General features: G+C 39.2%; 1 protein-coding gene across 2 annotated transcripts in view; it reads left to right on the top strand.

The window, feature by feature from the left end:
* Positions 1-15,867, top strand: part of RAB31 (RAB31, member RAS oncogene family) — a 41,535-nt gene extending 25,668 nt beyond the window's left edge. For both annotated transcript variants that reach the window (XM_081205678.1, XM_081205677.1), the window contains exons 5-7: positions 1,838-1,944; positions 3,328-3,437; positions 9,753-15,867. In XM_081205678.1, the coding sequence (XP_081061804.1) occupies positions 1,838-1,944; positions 3,328-3,437; positions 9,753-9,850 (315 nt within the window). In that variant the 3' untranslated portion in view covers positions 9,851-15,867. The remainder of the gene's footprint in view (positions 1-1,837; positions 1,945-3,327; positions 3,438-9,752) is intronic.
* The last annotated feature ends 2,744 nt before the right edge of the window (positions 15,868-18,611 follow it).

Raw genomic sequence — 18,611 nt, 5'->3', positions numbered from 1 at the left:
TAGGAAGAAAAAACGGGGGAAGAGGTGGAGGGGGCCATGGTGGGTGGGGGTGGGGTCGGGAGGCGATATTTCTGTTTTGCTTAATGTATGTGTGGGGTTTTTTGTCAGTGTCATTTGTGCAGCTTCTCTTTGCTATTCTCTTGTGTTCTTTGGTGAGAGAAATTGTGGTTGGCCTAGGGTGCAGTTGCTTGTGTTTGATTGGCTGTGTTGAACTTTGTTTTCGTGTGTGAGTGGGGTCAGTGGGAATTTTTAAATCAGATTAGCCATATTGATTCATATGCTGTTGGTGGATTCTTGTCATTGTCTTGTTGGGCTGTGTATGTGATGAAGGGTATCGTCTTCTATTTGTCCCCGTGTCAGTTTCAGTTTATCTGTTATTTTTTCTAGTAGGGCTGTTTCCCATACTATTTGGTACCATTGGTCCATGCTTACTCTTGACAGGTCTCTCCAGTGTCTTGCTATGATGTTTCTGGTTGCTAAGAGTAGATGGGTTACGAGTTCTTTGTGATATGAATGGGCATTATTGTCTTGGAATATGTTTAGGTGTCTTCCTATATTGACTCTATTGGCTTTTTCATCCTTGGAAAGGGTAGAACATGACATCAGAGATATTGCATTCAAATAAATGGTATGGTAGATAATTGATTTCTCTCCATGGGGGAAGAGTCATGCATACCCAGATCCTTTATCAGGTTGTTTAAAAGGCCAAGAACTTTATGCATCCACTAAAATACGTAACCCTCAATTTCACATGGTTTTGAGTCATTTTGACGCAGACTGGTTTTGCATCTTCCCAAGCTCCCAAAGGCCTCCTGGGCAAACAGAATTAGTCATAGAGCTGTAGACTATGATCAAAATATGTTTGAAAATTAAAATGAATAGTTTTACAAAGAAGGATTAAATGGTATTAATAGCAAGGAATTCTCAGGAGAAAAAAATGAAAACCATGCTATTGCCAAAGAAGCAAGTATTTGTGTGCAGCACAGAAATATAAGAGCACCCATATTTTTTTTAAATTTTTAATTAAAGTTTAAATTATTGTATATTTAATTTTAAATATCCTATATTTGCTTGTTAATGTATTCATATTTGGCCTGATGTGGGTTATATTTTATTTTGCACGTGGAATTAGGAGGTAGAAAGACTGTACAGTGGTACCTCGGGTTAAGAACTTAATTCGTTCCTGAGGTCCGTTCTTAACCTGAAACTGTTCTTAACCTGAAGCACCACTTTAGCTAATGGGGCCTCCCACTGCTGCTGCGCTACCGCCGCACGATTTCTGTTCTCATCCTGAAGCAAAGTTCTTAACCGGAGGTACTATTTCTGGCGGAGTCTGTAACCTGAAGCATCTGTAACCTAAAGCATCTGTAACCCGAAGTACCAATGTATTTCATAAATAGTTCCCCCTCAGACAACACTTGGTACTTAAGTATCAAATATACCAATGCCACAACAGTTCTGAATTATGCAGTCCCAGTCCTTTAAAATTCACCAAAGCAGAGACTTGATTTCCCCCCCTGCATTCAGTTTCCATGTGTCTTTAAAGGGAGATTACTGAATTAACCATGCTTGTGTCCTTTATAACTGCTGCCACAAATAGGTACTTCTGTAATTAGGTGTGAGCAGATTGTTTGAGAAGCCACAATTGGACATGCTGTTCTCTCAAAAGCTGGTTTAGTTAGATATAGGTTAACATCAGATGCAAATTAAAGTTTATATTTGTTAAGGGCACTGATAATATCTTATCTAGTACTTTGGTATCCTTATGTCATTACAGGGTTCAGTATATTGATGCATTTAGCAACTTCCTGTTAATAGGCTCTTGTATTTAATTTAGGATTCATTTCATACACTGAAAAAATGGGTAAAAGAACTAAAAGAACATGGTCCTGAAAACATTGTAATGGCCATCGCTGGAAACAAATGTGATCTTTCTGATATTAGGTAAAGTATTGACCTTTTGTCTTCAAATTGCTTGTTCTTGCCTCTTCCCCCCCCCCCCCTACAATATCCCTGTGATATTGAGTGGCATATATGCTTGATTGCACTGGCACAAAGTCATATCAAGCCAATAAACAACATATCTGGATTTCTGTTTTCCTTTTATCAGCCTTTTGGTCATAGATCCTAAGTGTTTGATATCAGACGGTTTTTCTCAGTATCATAGAGAAATTCCTCTTCACAGTTTATTCACTTGATGAAAATACCATTTTGTTAAGGCTTATATAAATAGTGCAAGTTTATTGGATTGGTTTAAAATTAATTGGAAAGTTTATTGGAATGGTTTAAAACAGCTCTGCTTTTCAATAAACATCGTTGTCCTCTTAAATACAGTGGCACCTTGAGTTAAGAACTTATTTCATTCTGGAGGTCCGTTCTTAACCTGAAACCGTTCTTAACCTGAGGTACCACTTTAGCTAATGGGGCCTTGCGCTGCCGCTGCACAATTTCTGTTCTTATCCTGAAGCAAAGTTCTTAACCCGAGGTACTATTTCTGTGTTAGTGAAGTCTGTAACCTGAAGCGTCTGTAACCTGAGGTACCACTGTACGACGGGACGGGTAGGGCCCAGTGCCCCTGCACCTACTGGCCTTGCGGACAAGGCCTACCCCAAATGGTGGGTCTGGCAATGCCAGAGGAGGCTGTGCCTGAGTGACAATCCCTTCCCCTGGCCCACAGGGAGATGGTGGATGCCATCCCCCGAACCAGCCGTGGCTGTGCTTTCCAGACATGGGTCTAAGCACTTTTGTCTTTGCCCCACCATTCCCTTGGAAAACTTGCTCTAAATGGGAGGGAATGAATCAATTCAGAGAAAACCCAATTGATGTTTGCTCCAATTCAGCTGTAAAGATGTGGTTTGCCAAGAGGAGGGGGAGAGGTAGGGCAAGCAAAAGTGTGGATGAACCCCAAGTGTCCTGTGGAAGCTATGCCCGTCCCTGTAAATTAGGGGTGGGGAACCTTCTTAGAACCATGGACCAGATCTGACAGGTAGGTGGGACTGCCCATCTGTCATTATGTTATCACATGATTGCCAAGTGGGTTACCCCACCCATCTGTCAAAATCCCTTAAGCAGCTGACTTGGGCAAGTGCAAGGGAGCTCTCTTTGCCTCATGCTGCTCCTTTAAACTCCTGAAGTCAGAGGCTTAAAGGAGGAATGTGGGGAAGCTTGCAACGAGCAGCACGAGGAGGGGAGAAGTGTTTTCCATTGAGTAGAAACTGTTTTCCTTTCCTAGAGTAATGCAGGTTATGATAAGGAACACTTTAACTTGAGCAGCTACTTCCTATGTTTTTGGATTCACAGCAGTTTAATTTCAATTTTTAATTTTAGGGAGGTACCTATGAAAGATGCCAAAGAATATGGAGAGTCTATAGGAGCAATTGTTGTTGAAACGAGTGCCAAGCATGCAATTAACATTGAAGAACTCTTTCAAGGAATCAGTAAGTAAAGTCAGAATATTTGTGTGTGTAAAAAAATAACAACTTCAAGTTGCTTAGTATTTTAATTTTTTTTACATATAGAATATTTTATTGATTTGTAGTAAAATAACCAATCATTTTCAACAAAACCTATATACTGTTACATACTTATATCATTAACATATAAAAATAAAAGTTGAGTGGGGACACTGTCAAATAACTGAATCATTCAATGCATTGTCAAGACTTCAGCTATCCATGACATAGGCTATCCATAAGTAAGCATGAGTAGCTGGAGGCCTTGTGAAAAACATTGCATTTCTCATTTCTGTTTTTATGGAATAACAATAAAGGTGTTAGCAGCTGTTTAGAAATAAAAATCATTTCAGAGAATATAGGTTTAGATAACTTTTGGAAAAAATGAATGCATGTCTTCTTCTTTGGCAATCACTCGTAGCCGAGTAAGATTGTCTTCCATAAACACGGTTTTAACAGTGAGCCCGTAAGTGACTGTGGATGCCAGTTCTGGATCCACAGTGGGGACATTGGTTTCTGGACGGGAGTTGTTTCTCCCGTTCATCCTGAGTTCTTCAAAGCCCATGACACCTTTGGTAAAGGCTGTTCTCCAGTTGGAGTGCTTGCAGGTCAGTGTTTCCCAGTTGTCAGTGTTTATACTACTTTTTTAAAAAAACATTTGTCATGAGAGAGTCTTTAAACCTCTTTTGGTGACCACCAGCATTATGCCTTCCATTTTTAAGTTAAGAACTTATGAGTTAACTTTAACTTTGAACTTATGAGTGGATGTACAATACTCATAACAGGAGCATCATATACATTTACCATCGACATTAGTAACATCTGAAATATTTTTGAAAGTATTTGCCTGATTAAAACTATACCTGCATAGTCAAGAGAATATATATTATAGCCCTATATTTCCTTAGTATTACAGAACTGACGTTCCAGATAAAGACCTAAGGGACTTGTGAAGGATTTGCAGCTGCTGCTGTTTTATGTCTAACTGTGCCACCACTAACTAAATAAATCCACCAATATTACATTATTTTTAGTCTGCTGCTGAGAAGAGATAATTCAATATGTGTGAGGAGCCTTATGGCTGTAATCCTTAATGACACTGATATAGCAACCAAAAATAGCTGCCTACATTTTTCTTCAGCTGAAGTATATGCTACTTATTTATTATTATATTTGATACATTTATATCTCCTATTTCCTTCAAGGACCTTCACAGTAATCCTAGGAGATAGGACAGGCTGAGAAAAAGTTGCTTGGCCAAGGCCACCCAATGAGTTTAATGCTGAGCAGGGATTTGAAGCTGGATTCCCCATCTACTCTTAATCCATTGCAACATGCTAGCTGTTTCTTAGGAAGTTATATTTATTTTAATTTATCATAAACATTTGTATAGTTGCTGTGGTGATTGCTCCATTTTGCATAGACTAGCTTGGCCTGTCTTAACACAGCAGGCTCTGACAGGTAGAACTTGATAGCCAGCTAGCATGATTTCCCAGGCATAAGCAACCCCTCACATAAGCGGGTATGACATTGATTTTTCTAATTCTCATCCTCCTTTATCTCCTTTTTCCTATTCGTTTATACTTTGGAAGAAGGGCAAAAAGGAGCTTATTCTTCTGGAAGCTTCGGCCAGTTTAGGACATAAGCTCTAGCAGGTTAGATACAAGCAGTGGTGTGACTGAGCAACTCAGGGCTAGTTGTAAGGCTAGCCTTTTTTTACCCTTCTACTCAGGTTTTAGAAAGGTAAATCTACTCAAAACTTTGAGTAGAGTTTTTGAGGGCTGAGTCACACGAATACTCTGCCACTAACATAAATGTTAGAAGCCTGATCTTTGCTATTGAAAACACCTCTGACATCCAGGAGACTTATACTGACTGGCAAAGAATGTGAAAAGGGATATGGCTAGTCTCCTAGGGGGCACTAGAATCAGTGGCAGATGCCGATGTTTGAAATTGGACAAGTCTGACAAGAAGACACTATCAATCAATATATGTCAGTGGGTATAGCTCATTCAGAAGCTGACTTAGAACAGAGCCATCTTATCTTCTCTAAAGAGTGGCTGCTGACTTGCATAGTAAAATATAATTTCATCTGCTTGTCTATTACAACGCTCTGTGATTCATTAAATTTGGCCTGATTATAGGAATTGCAGTCTTAAGACTGCAGCATTGCTGTACAGTATTCCCCTCCCTGCAACAGCTACCCATTGGGAAAGCTTCCCATAAAAGACATTTCAATATAGTTTCAAATAGAATTCCTTAAGGGGAAGGTGGATTTAGTTTGGGTTTTATCCTAAAGTAATTCTGGCACTGATTAGAGCAGCTGCTTCGCATACCTTCCATTATGTGCCCACCTCCTCTGCCCAGATTATGAAGAATTCCTTTAGAAGTTTGTGACAATATGCTGCATGTTCATGCTTCCATAGCAAACAAAGGGTGACATATAAAAAGTGGACTTCACAAACAATAGAAGTTTAAACAAAGAGAAGCAAAACTGAGAAGATGCCATAATTTAGCACTATGCGACTATCAAAGCTCTCAGATTTGTAAGGGCAATAATATATGAAAAGAACATATAAGCCCGCTCTCCGCCCCCCCCCCCGGAACAAGAGGCTACCACAGCTAATTTCATCTATGATTTCAGTGCAATATAGTACATTTGATCTGTCAGCTTGAAGTGTACTTTATTATGGAAAGATTAGACCTGAACTTCACTTATGATAAACTCAGCCCCAAATCTCCTTGATAGTGCAGAACATTACCTATTTGAGTGGTTTTTGAAGATGAGTGGTTTGGAGCAAGCAGCCTGTGTAACTTGTGTTTGGGTAGTAAATAAGCCTCTCCAAATCTTTAATCATTAAGCAGCCTAAATACTTAAGTAAAGCAGCGTAAATCTAATAAATCATAAGAATGCAGACCCATACTTGTCAATAACTACATTTATTTCATTTCATGGGTTCATAGTATGCTGATGCATCAACAAAAAGGGAGTGAATACAAATTAGCTAATTTAGTTAGAATACTTATATCTACTTTATAGCATAAATAAATGCTGCAGTTCTATATACTTTTGCCTAGTATATAGCCCTATCAAACTCAATACAGTAAATCTTACTACTAAGTAGATATGTATAGGATTGCTAAATTACATAAATTATATAATTGCTAACATCATGCTTCTTTGAAACCAACCAAATGTACCACAAAATAGGAACCAAAGTTGAACAAATCCTTGCTGTACAATAAATGGTACATTAGAATAATTTATGTAATTCAGCTACTGCCAAAGGAACTTATTTCTAAGTGGGAAAGAGCCTCCCATTATCAAAATCTCTGTTAGTGACTTACAGTGCAATCCTAACCATGCCTACTCAGAAGTAAGTCTAATTGAATTTGATGAACATTGAACAGTGCAACTGACAAAATCCCAGTTTATGTGATGTGACCTTTGGAAAGCTGCCCAGCAGGGAATGCTGCCCTCTGGTTGAAAAAGGCTCCCCACCCTGTGCTACAAATTGCAGCTGGGAACCTGTACATGCAAAACATGCACATTGATATTGAGCTGTGGCCCTTCTTAATTTAGGCCACTTAAATTATCAGCGTCTAGGATAGGTGCTGATTTAAAAGCCTTGGCTGGCATATGCAGTTAATGCATGCAGTTCTCTTTAATTTAATTGGAACTCAGAGTGTATAACAAGGACTATAATGCAGATCTACCACTAGAGCTAAGCAGGTCTAGTATTGCAAGATGCTTGGATGAAAGAACGCCTATGAACCATATGCTAACTTGCTCAGAGCAATTCAGAAGAAGTGTGGCATGTACGTAAAATAAAATTGCCTGGCCGTCAAAGATTATGGTTCAAGTCTAAATATACGAGCATTCAGAGATAATTGCCCCAGGGTTGCATTGTTAATTATGACCATGACATTCTGTATAACATACCACAGTATTGCCTCCCACTGAAAGACCAAGAAAAAGTGGGGGTGCAAGGAAACATCTGAAGGCAGCCCTGTTTAGGGAAATTTTTAATGAGTGATGTTTAAAAATACATTAAAATCTTTGTTGGAAGCCACCCAGAGTGGCTGGGGAAACCCATTCAGATGGGTGGGGTATAAATAAATTATTATTATTATTATTATTATTATTAAGCACAATATTAGAGATTGTTTAAGATCTTTTCTGCTTACATAGAACCACAGAATTGTAGAGTTGGAAGAGACCCCAAGGACCATCCATTCCAACCTCCTGCAGTGCAGGAATCTGAACTAAAGCATACATGACAGATGGCTGTCCAACCTCTGTTTAAAAGCCTCCAAAGAAGGAGAGTCCATCACCTCCTGAGGGAGACAGTTGCACTCTTACTTTCAGAAAGTTCTTCCTGATTAATCAGATTCTACTTTCTTGTAACTTCCATTATTTTGGGTCCTAGACTCCAGAGAAGGAGAAAATAAGATTCCATCTTCCACATGACAGCCCTTTAGATATTTGAAGATGGCTATCATAGCTCCTCTCAGAGTCTCATCTTTTCCAGGCTAACTATACAGTGGTACCTCGCAAGACGAATGCCTCGCAAGACGAAAAACGCGCAAGACGAAAGAGTTTTCCGTTTTTTGAGTCGTTCCGCAAGACGAATTTCCCTATGGGCTTGCTTCGCAAGACAAAACGTCTTGCAACTTCTTGCGAGTTTGTTTTCTTTTTCTTAAAACCGCTAAGCCGTTAATAGCCGCTAATAGCTGTGCTTCGCAAGACAAAAAAACCGCAAGACGAAGAGACTCGCGGAACAGATTAATTTCGTCTTGCGAGGCACCACTGTACCAAACTCAACCATTCCTTATAAAGCTTGACTTCTAGACCCTTGATAATTTTGGTCCCCCTCCTCTGCACATGGAGCTGGTCCTTCCTGTGCAAGGGTAGAATCTTACATTTCTCTATATTGAAGTTTATTTTGTTAGTTTTGACCCAGTTCTCCAATTGTTAACGTCATATTGAATCCTGATTCTGTCTTCTGCAGCATGGGCTACCCCTCCCAGTTTGGTGTCATCTGCAAATTTGATGGGCATCTTACATGATACAGACGTTCCAAAGGGTGCCTTAACTTGAAATTGCCATATGTTTCAGAGAATGAGTGAATTGGCAACTGCCTTAGTTTTTCTATTAAATCATTAAAAAAAATCCTACAACATGAAGCAAAAAATCTGGCAATATATTGTTACTTAGATTATTGATCCTGAGTTCTTTAGAAATCCACAAGTAATATTCAATCATATTTTTGTGTAAAAACATTCTGTCCATGATGGAGAACCTCTCATCCTTGGTCCTAATTAGGCCCACCAGGCCTCCCTGTTTTGTCTAAGCCACACCTACAGTATCTGCCCTAAATGTGATATTGTATGCTGTCAGCAGGTAAAGACTAAGTTGTCCCGAAAAAGGGGTTGCTATGCACCACCAGTCATCTGAGTGGGAGTATTGCAAAACACTTTGCATAGCACCTTGAGTGGCTCTTTGCAAGCACTGATAATCAGCTGTTTGTTGTTGCTTACAGAGGGCCATGTGCAGGGCTTTGAAGCCCCGATGAACAACTACCGTATTTTTCGCTCTATAGGACGCACTTTTCCCCCTCCAAAAATGAAGGGGAAATGTGTGTGTGTCCTATGGGGCGAATGCAGGCTTTCGCTGAAGCCTGGAGAGCCCCAGCGCCAGCCCCACAAGGTCGGGGGACAGAAGGAGGCGGAACGCCGCCATCCCACTGTCTCCCGAAGTGGTTTGGAGGCTGACGGCGGGGAGACCCCGCCGCCAGCCCCGCAAGCTCCGGGGACAGTGGGGAGGTGCAGCGCGTCTTCCCGCTGTCCCCGGACCTGATCTGAAGGTGGGCGGCAGGGAGAAGAGCGCTTCTCCCCGCTGCCGGCCTCACAAGCTCCGGGGACAGCTGAGAGTCGCAGCACGTCTTCCCACTGTCCCCGACCTGATCTGAAGGCGGGCGGCGGGGAGAAGAGCGCTTCTCCCCACTGCCTGCCCCACAAGCGCCTGGGGGGGAAATAAAAAGTTTTTCCTTTATTTCCCCCCCAAAAAACTTGATGCGTCCTATGGGCCGGTGCGTCCTATGGGGCGAAAAATACGGTAATTGTAGGGACTTCAAAGCAGCAATTCTGTTTGTGCCCTTACTATTAGCTGATTATCTCGGCTTCAAAGCACCGTGGAATTTCCTGTTCACAGATCCCTTGTGTTGAATGCAATTTGGTCCTAAAAGAACATACCAGGCTTTGAACACTTGCATGTGTTTTGTTTTTCAACATGTCTAGGTCGACAGATTCCACCCTTGGAAACTCATGAAAATGGCAACAGTGGGACGATAAAACTTGGAAAGCAGACTGCACAAACAACTAAGCGGTGTTGTTAAACCAACTCAACCTGGTTTGCATTACTTGAAAAAAGAAAAGAAATCATTTGCTTATTTATTGAGCTACAGACTTCAGAAACTCAATGACAGAACATCTTGTCTAAAAGCAATAATATCAGTGCTTTCATTGGAATTGTAGGAGAAAGGTTTTGGATCTGCACAATTAAAGTGGACAATTCATTTTAGCAATAAACTGTTTAAAATATTGACTCAGATTATTGGAATAATCTGTTTAAACCAATGGGTATTTTAAATAAGCCTTTTGTTGATAAGAGCAAATGTTACATTTTCAGTACAATATTCTGATTTGACCTTTATGAAAAAACATACTATGGTATTTTAACTAAGTGAAGGATATGTACTTCTTAATCTTTTTTTCTAACCAGATTTGGCTTCTGTGACTTTGTTTCTAAAGCAATAACTTAAAAGGGTGCCAATTAGGTAGCTATCTTTGAACAATAAATAGATAAAAATAATAGTAATTTTTAAAAAATAATAAAATTCTGGTAATTTTTAGCTTAAAGCTGTAGTTTCTTCTATACTTGAAAGGTAAAAGCAGTAATTGCAAACTCGACACTTTTAAGTACATTAGGAAGTCTTAAAGGAGTCGAGAGCGGGTGTAGCACTGTAAACTCAAAATGTTTGCATTTAACATCCAATTACCATAGTAAAAATGATTAGCAGAAGCTGTTCCAGAAGCCAAAAATGAATAGGATAACATACCTTCCACTCCAGATACTTGAATTCATTTAAAGCCCATCTGGTGGTGATGCAGTGCTATGAAGATCTGTCAGTAGTTGTGTCTTTCCCTGCTCCATAGTTTGATACAATGAACTAAATTCTTCTTCTGTCTCCTTCAGTTTCAATTAATGGACTGAAGGTAGACAAGACAGCAGCAAACCCAGCTCTGTTCACATCTGCCCTTTTTCACAAAGTATAAATCAGCTTTTAAAGGACTTCACCTTACAAATACTGAACTGGCATTTGATGCCAATGATATGTCTGGAAATAAACAGCTGGAAATAGCCAAATTATGTGGCATCAATAACAACCACTGGACTCCAGTCCATAAAAACAGTGGTAAGAACAGTAGCGCATATTTTATGTGTGTGTTGCCATATTCATTTCAGTCTTGCCACTGTCTTTGTTTCAAGTTGTTGAAAGTGGTGGAGTAAGTAGCACTGACGTAAATAACGTTGATCTGTGAGAAGAAAGCAACCTAAATACATTAGTAAAATCTGTGCATGGCCTTGTCAATCACAATCATGGGAAATGTGGCATGGCTACATCACAACCTAAGCCTCAAAAGCCAGTGTTTTGCTGTTTGAAAAAAGAAGTGTGCAGTTGATTGTCTTTAAATATCTATAGGTTTTGCAACATGCATCCTTCGTGGTTGATTGAGAAAGGGTAGTTGCATTATTCTAGCATTTACCTTGAAGCTGTTGAAGGCTGAAGAATAACTTTCTGTGCAGTGAATTAATATAGATTGTACCACAACAGCTTATAAATGCAGTTTGGTTGCAAATACAGCATCAGGAGAGGTTATTTTCATGCCCTCAGACACTGTATATAGAGATAACGCACAATACTGATTCAATGTTTGGGCAAGTTTATTGAATTGATACATTGCTATTAAGTTGCTTGTTCATATTTTATGTACTGAAGTCACAAAGAAAATGCTTCCATGTGGGCATGGGAGGAGCCAGTCAATTTTGTAATCCATGAGAAGCCCATTGAGCTGCATGATATGCTACTCCAGAGTACTTCTTGCTTTTTGGTGATGTTTTGGGGCTTCTACAGAAATGGGGGAACTGAAAATCCCCAGCTTATAAGTAGAAGTAATATTTTTCTTCTCTGCTCACATACATAGGTATTCTTACCTGAATAGGTTGTGAACCACATTACCAGTGGCTAAAGAAAGCCCCTTTTGGGAGCTAAAACTGTCAAATGACAAAATCATAAAGTTCTGGGTAATGTGCCTTTTCCTATGATAAACCAGAATGACCTTTTGTGTGTGCAAAGTTAGCTATATAATCCCCATTCCCACCCCCACCCCCGCAGTTGGAATAGTTTCTGCCACCTCAGTTCTGCTTCTGCTTGCAAGATGACGGAAGAGATCAGTTGTGAAAACAGTAGCATTTTCCATAGGGGAATAGTATTTCAGAAACAAAAAATGAACATGAAATTGCTTAGATCTCATACTGTAAAAATGTTAAATCAATTCTACAAGCAATAGAATGGGTCCATACATGATACTGCAAATGGAGACAAAGCAAAACCCATCACTAATACAGTGCAGACCGTGAATGACTTCACATTTAATTACTTTTAAAATTTAATATGGTATACAATGGTGACAGTTTAAATGAAATTATGTCTTCCAGTTTTGCATGAAATATTATAAAAGATGGAGTAGGGGGAAAAATGCTACAAAGCATTCGAGATATGATTCCAAATTATTACAAGCTGCTTTACCTGTCTTCTATTAATGTATATGGCTGTTCAGTTTGAAAGCATCCCAGCGCAAGCAGATAAATAGGTACTGCTGTGGTGGGAAGGTAAATGGCATTTTTGTGTGCTCTGGCTTCCATCACAGTGTTCCATTGAGCCAGAAGTCATTTAGTCATGCTGGCCACATGACCTGGAAAGCTGTCTGTGGACAAACGCCAGCTCCCTAGGCCTGAATGCAAGAAGAGTGCCACACCCCATAATCGCCTTTGACTGGACTTTAACTGTCCAGGGTTCCTTTACCTTTAAGTCGCTTTACGTGTCTTCTATTAATGTATATGGCATATACATGGCATAATGTATATATTTATAATAAGAGAGCAGAATATTGTTGATTGGGAGAAGCAAGTATAACGCATCATAAGTTATAGAGTAGGTGCATTTATGTGTTTTATGGATAAACTGTTTTATTGCAAAACTGTTTTTTCATGCCAACTGAACTGAAACTCCATTACTTTACAGAACTATAGAAATGTGTGTTTGTCAGCGCATAGTTCACCATTATTTGTTTCATAGTAGTCTAACTTTCAGAGCCCAGCCAAAATGCTATACTCAGAAGCGATATACTCCAGAATAGCTATATAGTAGCCCAAACCAGAGGCACAGCTTAAATAAGAGGAATTAGGTGGTTTTGCATGAGCATTCTCTACTTAGGCCCTGGAAGCTGATACACAAAACCCTCATGTCTCATGACCTGGTCTCAAGTATATCATTTCTGTGGAATGAAATTGCTTTATTATCTCCTGTAGACCTATTTGATAAAATGTGAGCTTCAGAGTATAGTAACAGTCTGTAGAGCAGAGAAAATAGGTTATGTATTTAACAAATTCAGTGGCGTAGGAAAGTGTGAAGAACTGGAGACACTGACAAGGTCTTCCAAGATTAAGCAGGTATATGGAAGCATAAAACCAGTCTCAACAGGCTTTTGTTAGGTTTGATCATTTGGACAAAATGTAAAATGTCATTTGTTTCAGAATGAAAGGTCAAAATCACAAATGAGAGAAAAGTAGGGCATCACTTGTACTGCTATACAGGATGTGGCTTTAGCTGTGCACAGGAGTGACTTTTACCTTTTCACAACTAATATCTGTTCCTATTCTGAAAAGTGGTTCTATGCTCAAGTCCATTAAAATAAAAGGGATTTATATACCAAGCAGAATGCAGAACTTCAGCCACATTTTCAGTTTTCTGTAGTGTTTATTCTGTGGCAGTTACATTCAAGTATATTCAACACTGCAACTTTTGATAAGCTGCTGTTTGAAAAGGTTTCCCTCTCCCATTTCCCCTTCATAAGATAGCATGCAGCTTGCACAATGACTGGTATTTAGATTCTCCCCTTCCTCCTTTGGATTTGAAATAGACCATTGTAATCAATATTATGCTAGGTCCCAATTTAACAGGAGCTACCACTCTTAGTTGGCATGGTGATTATACCAGGTATAGGAGTAGAGCTGGTGTTACATTGGGAGTGGCATGGTTTCCCCCACCCCCACATTTTGAACTTTGGGCTTTGCAGTCCTGATGTTTCTATGGTTACTGGTGATTAGAAGGCATTTCCAAATATATCTGGCCTACAGCAAGGCCATAGAGTCACAGAACATCTGACAAAAAGTGACTTGATCCCATGACTAATGTGATGGTGATTTTGGTGTCATGATGATATTGTCACTGATGTTGGGAAGGAATATGCCGCTGAACTGCAGGTAAGAACCTCTAGGATGTAGGATGGTGGTGGAATATGACTGCTAATGTTGACACAATGCAGGCTGCAGTAGGGCACATTACACGACTGCTGGTTAAAAGAGATACTGGCTATTGCTTCCTACTCTTGCTCAATAGCAATGCAAAATCTCCAGCACATGCCACACTGTTAATGTTATACAGATATGGACCAGAGCTTTGGCTAAGTGCTTGGCTGGGTCAGAGAGCAACGCTGGAAAATATTTGTATCTGTAGGTAACATCATCTGATTACAGTACAAAATGCCCGTCTTGACCAGCTAGCCCGACATGTGTCTCTGGAATACTTTAACTGGAACAAGTGCTAACATAGCTATAGCATAATCTGCAAATCCAGTATATCATGAGTTTCCAGCTCAAGAGAGTTGAGTTGGAATGAATACAAGTTTCTGGAATCACATGAATGAACTGCTTTTTGAAGGAAAAGAAAACCATGAATTGTCTATTTATATGTTGACTTTGTGTTTGTTTGTGTCATAATCCCTCAGATATTAAGATTTGGACTTAATGGTTTGAACTCATACATATGACTTCTTAAAGCAATTGCATCAACACCTCCAGACAGATATGGGGGCAGCAGCATATTGTTAATGTAGCTATGATTTATATCTGGTCCTTATTAGCAGATGTAAGCCAAGAACAGTTGTATAGATAACATATTCCATATAACATTTGTGTATAGCGGTACGCATTTGATCGCTTTTTAAAAGTCTCCTTATGACAAGAGCATTGTGCAGAAAATGCCAATATGTATATTAACATATGTATCATTCTATATATATTGGTAGCTATTTCTACTGGATAATTCTGGTTTGCATTTCTAGTGTATACAGTCAGAAACATACTTATTTTTTAAAAGGTCCCATTAAACTCAGTAGGACTTACTTCATTCCTGCATCCCTCATGCCATCTGGAGCAAGAGAGCTATGTTAGCTGACCAAGAAGTTGACATATTTTATTTACCTCTTAGTGAAAACAGTTGCTTGGCTTGGTGGGAGAACTTTGGCTGATCCTGGTTGATGGTGTTCTGCAAAAGATCATCTCAATGGCACAGGGGCCTATATTCCACTGCCTCAGAAAGACATCATGAACGGAGAACGAATTAGGCACTGAAGATGTGGCATGCATCCCAAAAGCCCAAATTGCTCCACTAGGATTATTTTAGAGATGACAGGAGCTGCCCCATTTCCAGCAAAAGGAATGTGAGGGGAGGTGAATTGGGCTCTTATGATGCACTTCCCTGAGTCCAGTCTCCATTTTCTCCCAGGATCTTTGATTGATACCTGCCAGTCTAAAGTGTTAAAATAGCATAATAGTGCACATGTATCTGTTGACCGATGGCAGCAAGCTGCAGAACAAGAAACGAATCTTCAAATGGCAACAGATTTATCTAGTGTGCTTGAATATAATACAAGTGAATAATATTTTATATAGTTGATTCCATCCACACAATTGTGATTGTGCTTCTGTGCTCATGACACTATTTCTGTGTAGACATGCTTTTTCTTATTCCATCTTATTTGTTTAAACCCAGAAAAGCAATCAATTCCAGTGTAATGCTTTGTACTCAGTACTATCACTCTGTGTTGTTTATGCAAGGGCTTTCAATGGGCTGGACCCATTGGTGGTTATGTATGAGATGTTATAATCTTTTAATATTGTTGTGTCTATATTGTAATTGTATGATCAGAAACAAGATTTGTGTCTAAAACAATCATTTTTTATTTAATCAATAATGAATGATACTAATAAATATTCTTAATTTTTGCACCTTTTTGCCTTTGTTAGATGACAAAAATAAAAAGAGAACAATGATCAGAACAGAAAGCACTTGTATTTCCTGATGGACATTCTTTTCTCTGTAGAAAAGCATTTACAAGCCTATGCAAAAGTTTAGTTCTTCCACCATTTTGCATAAAATCAATTGAAAACTTTTGTAAGCAGTCTGTAAGTAATCTGACAATATAACTTTAAGAATTAACTATGCAAATCATTTTTGTGACCATTCCTTCTACACCTTTTAAATAAAACAGCTGCACATCCAATACAATTTGTGAGATATGAAGCTGCAGTCTTATGTAGACTTATTTGGGAATAAGTCTCATTGTACTCAGTGGGATTTACTTTCTAATAAATGTAAGCAGGTGCCATATTTAAGATGCCTCTGGCTATTCACACATCCTTGAAACTATTTTTTTCTGGAGGCTTTAACTTATATTGAGCTCTGGTATTGGGTGGGAGTTATAAAATCACAAATACACCTGGAAAGACATTGCTGTAGTTTATTATATTTTTTAAGAACATTTCTATACTACCTGCCAACAAGGTCTTGAGGTGTTGAACGCGAAAAAAAGAAAAACAAGTACATCATAAAATGCAGCTGCAATCAGGCAGAAATTTAAAAGCCAGCTAGAACCAGAATTATGCATCAGCAAAAGCTTGGTCGAATAACTACACTTTAAGGAGGTGCAGAGATAGCATCATGGATGGTGCTTGCCTAAGTTTAGAAGATGTGGGTCTGCAAAAAAGAGTGCCACTACAGAAAAGGCTTACCCTCAGTGTCTGCCAGTCAAATCTCCAGTAGTTGTAGCATCCCCAGGAGGTCCTTATCAGATGAATGAAAGGCTCACATCATGCAGCAGGGAAGATGAGGCTCTTGTATGGGTCCTGGGTCTCAAGTTGTTTATGGCATCATCATCATCACCACCACCACCACTTAACTGCCCTTCACCATACACTCCCTGGATGGGCTACAACATCACAACACAATATCAATACCAGTTTACCACAACGTAAGTCACAGAAATAAGGTGGGCCTCTCTCCCGGATTGCCACCTCTAAACTTCTGAAGGTGCAGTAACTACCAAGAGCGCTCTCTCCACTGTTCTTGGTACCCAATAACAGTTGAAGAATGCAGAATCTTCAAATCTGAATAATAACTCCCAACCCAGCTGCAAGGCAGGAATGGATCTGAGATACTTTAATTATTGATTAAAATGCCTCAATAAGTAGAAATAATACAAGAAAGATAGAAGAAAGAAAGATACTATGGTAGGTTCGTGGCTGCGTATAGAAAGAAAACACAAAATTATTTACATGCATTAAATATCAAATGTTTAACAGTCCGTCTTACAACTGAATTATTAATGCTAAAACTGAATGACCAACAATGGGAGTGTTGTAGTGCTCAGGGGTTTTTGGTCTGGTAGGAAGTATAAGGGAAGCTTGATAGATGTAAAAGATAAGGACAGATAATTTTATATCATATTGAACCAATGCTTTCATCTGCAAAAGCAGTGTCCACCCTTTTGGGGCTGGTACACAGATATGTTTTTCCTGAATGAGTTGGCTTGTGCTATTATATAGTTTGAAACAGATATGTAATAACAGTAGTTTGATCTCAGATCAGTTAGTAGACACAAGCTTGTAAAAGAGACTACCGTAAATATGATTGCAAAATACTATGGCGACACATCATGTGTGGATCTCTCTCCTATGGAGCGACAGAAACAGAACTGCCCATTGAAAAGTTAACCACTTTGCTATCAATGCAAGATCACTGCCAGATAAGGTAGTGCAGAATAACTTATTTTTGTTTCTTTATATTAAAAGGTACAATTTTCTTTCTCAGTTCTAAAGGTCTTAGAGGTGTGTGTGTGTGTGTGTGTGTGTGTGTGTGTGTAAACAGATATTTCATACTTCAAAAAATAAATACCAAAGCGAAGTGGAGCTTTATCAAGGAGTGTCACTTTAAATACAACTGTGATTTCTCAAAGACCTGTTACAACTCCTGGTAATATATCTGATAAAATACTGTATGTACTTCAAACCTCCACTTGCTCATTCAAGTCTGTTAAAGCACTTAGGTTACCTACCAGAGTTGTGAAATAGATTCCCTGAAATTAAGCAGTAAGCTCAACTTCAAGAGCTTTTTCTTCCTTATTCACATATCAGCTCAGTCACTCTATCTATGTAATTATGGGTAGGCTTGAGATAGTTGCATGGTGCCCACTGCATGTAAAAACTAGACTGTTCCAAAGATAAACCACTTACCTGCCATTTATATTTTCAAGTTAGCTCTACATCTATTACTATGCATCAATGAATTATGACTTTGGGGTGTGTTGGGGGAAGGGAAGCAGCACAAATCATTGAGAACTTTCAGGAAAGAACACCAGTGCGGATTGCAGAAGATGAGAAAACGGATGTACTGAGTCAAGGCTCTGAGAGGGGTCCTGTAGCTTTAAGAATTCCATAATATGGCAGGTTTTGCCTAATACTGTTGTCCTCATTACAATATTAGTACTGTAATGGAAAAGTGCTGCAATTGGCAGAAAGTTTCATGTTATGCAGCTCTTAAAGGTACCAGTGTCTGGACATGGCAACCCAAAGGATTTAACCATGGCAAGAGGCATAAAGCAGCAGAAACAGCTACTCGTAAGCTTCGTCTACTATTAAAGCTTAATATTACTTTATCATGATTCTATGATTACAAGTCACACAAGATCTGAAGG

This window comes from Podarcis bocagei (assembly GCF_964188305.1).
Source record: "Podarcis bocagei genome assembly, chromosome: 8".
Classification (NCBI taxonomy): Eukaryota; Metazoa; Chordata; class Lepidosauria; order Squamata; family Lacertidae; genus Podarcis; species Podarcis bocagei.
This window is presented reverse-complemented; position numbering and strand designations above follow the sequence as displayed.